Below are 6,526 nucleotides of genomic sequence, written 5' to 3' on the forward strand. Positions count from 1 at the left end.
AGGAAAGTCTCTGTAATGACTCTAATGTCTAAATAAAGTTAAGACTCTCTCAATAAAAAAAAAGTTGTCAGGTAGAAGGAAATTTCAATTTCGAGTGAGATGCAGGGATCCATCCGAGACGCTCGCGGTCACCGAGGGGCATTTTCATCGACCGCTGACTGGACCGGATCACGCCTCGGGGACAAGCACGCACCGGCCCGCTTACATTTTGGCCCAGCTAGCACGCGCACGAGCACCACGCAGGGGCAACGCAACACAGGCGCTGCAGCCTGATTTAGCGCGCAGAGCCTCCGCGTGCTCCAGCAGGCGCGCGATATCGCGGCGCGCGAAATGCAGCGCAAAAACGTTCTCCACCGGGCGCTGTAAATTGTAGCGCGCGCGAACCGTAAACACACAGATATAACCAACAAGATTAAACAAATGAAAATAAATGTACGAAAAATTGTCTAGTTATTATTACAAGCCAAACAAATGGATCAAACTTGTTCATGCACAAATACAACAAAGTAGACACTACTTTTGTTCTCCTCTCCACTTCCACCACTCCTCGATGACATTATGATGCAGCTCGTCATACGCATCATTGTTCCGAATCGCATGATACGACGCAATGAAACGATCTACTCTTTGCTCTTCTATTTACTTGCACGGAACCCCCATCAAGTCATAGTATGTGTAATCTACATCTTTTCCACGATCATCCTCTATGATCATGTTATGCATAATGACGAAATCGTTTATTATGTACCAAAGACACCCTTGGTCCCAAAATCTAGTCGGTCCTCTCACAATAGCAAATTGGGGTTGTGAAATACCAAAAGCTCTCTCTACATCTTTCCTAGCCTCCGCTTGTGCATTATGAAATTTGAGTTGTTTTTTACCTGTGGGTTGGACAACCGGCTTCACAAATATTTGCCACCTTGGGTAGATGCCATCAGCAAGATAGTAGGGATAGTGGTATTTGTGGCCATTTGCTTCAAACTCCACCTCTGGCCCTTCACGCAATGCAATCCTTGTCATAAGTGGTGACCGTTGGAGAACGTTGACGTCATTGCACGACCCATGCTTTCCAAAGAATGCATGCCAAATCCAAGTCTCGTTCAAGGATTATAGTTAAATCCTTTTTGTGCCCTTTAAATTGACCATGCCATGCCGCATGGCAATTTTTTCAGCTCCAATACATACAATCAATTGAGCCGAGCATACCTGGAAAGCCCCGAGCCTTGTTGAACTCCAAAATTCGAGCTGTATCTTTAGAAGTGGGGGCTTTCAAATATGTAGAGCCGAATACACGCACAATTGCAATTGCAAACCTCTTGACGCACATGATAGCTTGACTTTCTCCCATAGCTAAATGGTCATCAACTAAATCCGCTGGAATTCCGTAAGCTAACATGCGCAAGGCGGCAGTGATCTTCTGGTAGGTGCTATACCCAAGTTCTCCAGCAGCTTTCCTCCTTTGCTCAAAAAGCCTATCATACTTGGTCACCTCCGCGGAGATATGCTTGAACAAATCTTTGCTCATCCGAAAGCGCCGGTGAAAGTAGTTATCAGGAAATGTTGCATTCTCGTTGAAATACATCCGCATCAACTTGGTGTGGCCTTTGATCCGCTCCCTCCACAACCTCCGTCTACCATAAACTGAGCCACCACGTTTGGGTGTTATGTTGCGTCGCAAAGCCAATAGAACCGAGATGTTCTCTTCTTCCTCCATATCTAGTTCTTCGTCGGAGGAATCGTATGACAAGCTCGTCTACAAAAACGTGTACAACTAATTTTACTAAAATATGCGGTGAAAAAAATGGGCGCATAGCCAGCAAGTTGCACGAGTCATACCTTGCGTCGAGTTGCGCGAGAATGTTCGGAGCGCCATGATGCGGCTTCGCTCGAGGACGAAATGATGGGCGGAGTTCGCGAATCGCCGGCGGCAGGGGCGAATCGGGCGGCGTGCACGCCGATTCCGCGGCGGAAACTGGGCGGGCGAACGGCGGCGGAAGCGAACGGACGCGCGATGGTGCGAGATCTACTAGAAACGAGCGCCCCCGTGGAGGAATCGGTGCGAGGCGACGAGGCGGCGCCGGAGCGGGGGAGGGGGACACGCAACGGCGCGGAGGAGGAAAATATTTTGAGGCGGTTGGCTATTCGCGCGCATGACAGAGCGATGGCACGCGCTGTAGTGGAAGCAGTATATTCGGTGCTTCGACTAGGAGAAAATCGCCCGCGCCTGATTTTTTTTAGGACGTTTCTACACGGTGCCCTAGCACTGATTAGTCTTAGGGAGTGCCCCACCCAAATATAGAAAGAAAAAAATCCGACATCTTGCATATTCCAAAAATAGAAAAGTCAAGGCTCTCTTTCTCATCCCGCGCCTCGCCTTCTCTTTACCGTGCTTCATTGCGAGTACAAATTAGGAAAAAGTACACCCGCATTCCGTGGCCCACAAATCCAAGCAAAGAAACTCAAAAGTAACATATGTATGCCACGGGCTGCCCTAGCTGGCGCTCGATCGCTAGGAGATTAGCGAGCGATCGGTTTCAGACATGATTAGGAGCAAACGTGTTTTACCTTGCCGTACATTTGCATGCATGCAAAAAGGAACAAATTTAAAAGTTTAAAACGTTTTAACTTTCAAACGACAACTCTAAATTAAGATCCGCTTTCACCAATAAATCCGTCTCGACGAGATCTTCAAAACTAGCACCCATGTTAATATGTTTCGACGACTTTTTTTTCGGGCTAAAAGTTATCAACCCTCTCTATTTGAATAATCAACCCCTCCGTACTTGAGTGATCAACGGCAAAGGTATAAAATTATCAACCTGGTGCAGGGTATTGAGGGAAAGTTCTGCATGCATGCACAAATAGACGAATCTGCTGATGTCAGCGGAATCTTTTCCAAATTTCAAAATTCAAAATGTTTTAACTTTCAAACGACAACTCCAAATTAAGATCCGCTTTCACCAATAAATCTGTCTCGACGAGATCTTCAAAACTAGCACCCATGTTAATATGTTTCGACAAACTTTTTTCTGACTAAAAGTTATCAAGCCTCTTTATTTGAATAACCAACCCCTCCGTACTTGAGTGATCAACGGTAAATGTATAAAATTATCAACCTGGTGCAGGGTATTGAGGGAAAGTTCTGCATGCATGCACAAATAGATGAATCTGCTGATGTCAGCGGAATCTTTTCCAAATTTGAAAATTCAAAACGTTTTAACTTTCAAACGACAACTCCAAATTAAGATTCGCTTTCACCAATAAATCTGTCTCGACGAGATCTTCAAAACTAGCACCCATGTTGATATGTTTCGAGCAACTTTTTTTCGGACTAAAAGTTATCAACCCTCTCTATCTGAATAAACAACCCCTCCGTACTTGAGTGATCAACGGTAAATGTATAAAATTATCAACCTTGTGCAGGGTATTGAGAAAAAGTTCTGCATGCATGCACAAATAGACGAATCTGCTGATGTCAGCGAAATCTTTTCCAAATTTGAAAATTCAAAACGTTTTAACTTTCAAACGACAACTCCAAATTAAGATTCGCTTTCACCAATAAATCCGTCTCGACGAGATCTTCAAAACTAGCACCCATGTTGATATGTTTCGAGCAACTTTTTTTCGGACTAAAAGTTATCAACCCTCTCTGTTTGGAATAATCAACCCCTCCGTACTTGAGTGATCAACGGTAAATGTATAAAATTATCAACCCCAAAGTTAATTTTATTTTAAACATTTTAGCGAATCTTTTTTTAGTTTAGAAGCTATCAACCCGGTGTCCTGATATTTATCAATAGTAAATATGAATAACTACCAACCCTAAAAATCTAAATTTATTTCAAATATTTTGGCGACTCTTTTTAGTTTACAAGTTATCAACTTGAGCCTAGTTATTTATCAATGGTAATTATAAATAACTACCAACCCTAAAAAGTATTTCATTTAGAAATATTTTAGCGAATTTTTTTATTTTACAAGCTATCAACCTTGTGCCTCGTTATTTATCAACTATAAATATAAATAAATAATAACGCTAAAAAGTATTTCATTTAGAATATTTTAGCGACTCTCTTTTAGTTTACAAGCTATCAACCCGGTGATCCGCTATTTATCAATGGTAAATATAAATAAATATCAACCCTAATTTTTTTATTTAATTTAAAATATGTAGCGACTTTTTTTTTGTTTACAAGTTATCAACCCGGTGCCCCGTTATTTATCAACGGTAAATATAAATACCCAGCAACCCTAAAAAAGTAAATTTCATTTAGAATATTTTAGCAACTTTTGTTAGCTTACAGCTTAAAAATAATACTTAATTTGAGTAGCAAGTGGTAGTTCATTTGAGTTGCAAGTGGATCTTCCCACCCGTTATTTTCCCCCCCTTAAAAACCACTGGCCCGAAAAAGGGAATTGCAAAAGGATCCCCTTAAACATGAATTACCGTACGAAAAAAAACCAAAAGGGAATTGCAAAAAGAGAATTGAGAATCTGCCTCGTGCTGAAGAAAAAAAGTGAGATGCTATGTGTATGCATGCAACAACTTACGAAAGCATGCTGAAAAGTTAGCTCATTAAATGCAAATCAATGAGATGATCTGTGCATGTGCATGCATGCAGTGTGAACGCTCTTTAGTGCATGCAACTTGCAAAGTAGTAATACAAGCTGTTAGTGTGAACACATGTGAACGCAATTGAACACTAGGTGATAAAAAGGGAATTGACTCGCTGCGCGAGCGCTTCCGCGCCACAGAAAGTGATTGCTCGAGCGCTCGATTGCCAGGGAGGGGATTCGGTATGCCACCACCTTTTTTCTGTAAAAGATAACAGCGGTATGTAAAAAATAGAAATAATTACATTTAGAGTTTGGGAGAATCTACTATTATTACAGCCAGATCTAGAGAAACGTACTATTTTCAAGATCTTAGATGTAGAAAAAGGGGAGAAAAATAGATCTTAGATGTAAAAAGGGGGAAGAATACATCCACGGCTGCCATTATTCTAGATGTAGAAAAAGCAATAAAAAGAGATTCTAGATGTACAAAAGGAAAAAAAATGTACATCCCAACTTCAAAATTTACCAGCAGAAATCCATCCTTCGGTACTACTAGGTGTAGAACTAGAGGAAAAAAAGTACATATCAACTCCAAAAATTGGTAAGCAGACATCCACACAACAATGATGATCACACTGGCAGATGGGGTCGCCAGAGCTCAGGCCGGAGATGGCGAACGGAGGCAGAGCTGTACCGCGGCCGTGGAATGGGTTTCTGGGGCTGGGGGAGTCTCGAGGCTCCGCGCGTGGCTCGAGTCCGTGCTCGGCTACACGGCCATGGCGGAGCTCAGGCTGACGTTGCCGGCACCATCCATGACGCCACTGATCGCAGCGAAGAGTGGAGCCATACCTGGCCGCTCATCCCTCCGTCACGGTCCATATTCGCCGGCGAAGGAGGCGCCGAACACCACCTCCATCGCGCGCGCCCGGAGGAGGTCGTGCGGACCGGTGACGGTTGAGTTGCCCATGGAGGTCCGGTGCGCCGAGGCCGGCTGGGCGTCGTAGGATGCGCACCACCACCGCCTCCGATTCCTCCTATGCCGGTCTCAGATTTCACGATGGTGATCCTCGTGCTCGGATTTCATGGGATTGGAGATGGGGAGATGGGGATGAGGTAGATGATGTGAGAGGATTAGAGCAAGTACAATAGTCCTACTCAGCAGGCTATAAGCTAGTCCAAATCAGCAAAAATCTTAGGTGGAGGTAAGAGAAAGTATGAGAGAGAAGGAAGCGGACGCTTGATCTGTCGCCGGGCTACACACAGAAAACGAAGTGGTACAGCCCGCATGCAGCCAGCTACTGGCGCTATAGCAGGCGCATGCCTCCTTTTGGCCCGTTAACCATCTCCAAGCATGCATGCATTAAATACTTTAATATTCATTAGAGCCAACACAGTAGCCAATCTATTGTATGGATCATTTTTTTGTGATGGCTATATCTGACATGGCATGAGCATGTAGCCAGCAGCAGGCTATGTTATTGTTCTTGCTCTTAGAGGATAGCGATGGAGCCCTGGACCACTTGAACCAGTCGTTTGACCCGATGGTATCTCGCATGTGCGCGTGGTCCCTGCTTTGTCCCACAAGCATACACTCTGGTATTCTAAGCCGTTTGATCGGGATCCAACGCTTGCTAGATGTGAGCACTCCCTAAGACAAGAGAGAGCCCTGGCAGGAAATAGAAATCGGGTTTTTTTTAAAGCGCGCGCAATTGATACGTCGCCGACGTATCGATAATTTCTTATGTTCCATGCCACATTATTGATGTTATCTACATGTTTTATGCACACTTTATGTCATATTCGTGCATTTTCTGGAACTAACCTATTAACAAGATGCCGAAGTGCCGATTCTTTGTTTTCTGCTGTTTTTGGTTTCAGAAATCCTAGTAAGGAAATATTCTCGGAATTGGACGAAATCAAAGCCCAGGGGCCTATTTTCTCACGAAGCTTCCAGAAGTCCGAAGGAGAG

The 6,526-nt window shown here is 43.9% G+C and overlaps 1 protein-coding gene across 1 annotated transcript; it reads right to left on the minus strand.

Moving 5' to 3' along the window:
- Positions 1–201: 201 nt before the first annotated feature.
- LOC139838293 (uncharacterized) lies at positions 202–1,714 on the minus strand. Its single transcript, XM_071827699.1, has 3 exons — positions 1,207–1,714; positions 898–995; positions 202–360 (listed from the first exon to the last, which is right to left on the minus strand). The coding sequence occupies exons 1-3, from the start codon at positions 1,712–1,714 to the stop codon at positions 202–204; spliced, it is 765 nt and encodes a 254-aa protein (XP_071683800.1).
- Between the last annotated feature and the right edge of the window lie 4,812 nt (positions 1,715–6,526).

The sequence above is a fragment of the Lolium perenne genome, chromosome 3 (genome assembly GCF_019359855.2).
Source record: "Lolium perenne isolate Kyuss_39 chromosome 3, Kyuss_2.0, whole genome shotgun sequence".
NCBI lineage: Eukaryota > Viridiplantae > Streptophyta > Magnoliopsida > Poales > Poaceae > Lolium > Lolium perenne.

Bases quoted from the DNA above. Each gene is read 5' to 3' on its own strand.
- LOC139838293 (XM_071827699.1), bottom strand. From the start codon at position 1,714: ATGGAGGAAGAAGAGAACATCTCGGTTCTATTGGCTTTGCGACGCAAC. The intron at 996-1,206 runs GTATGCTCGGCT...CATTGCGTGAAG, and splicing joins CAAGGCTCGGGGCTTTCCAG to GGCCAGAGGTGGAGTTTGAA. The intron at 361-897 runs GTTGTCCAACCC...TACAATTTACAG, and splicing joins GGCAAATATTTGTGAAGCCG to CGCCCGGTGGAGAACGTTTT.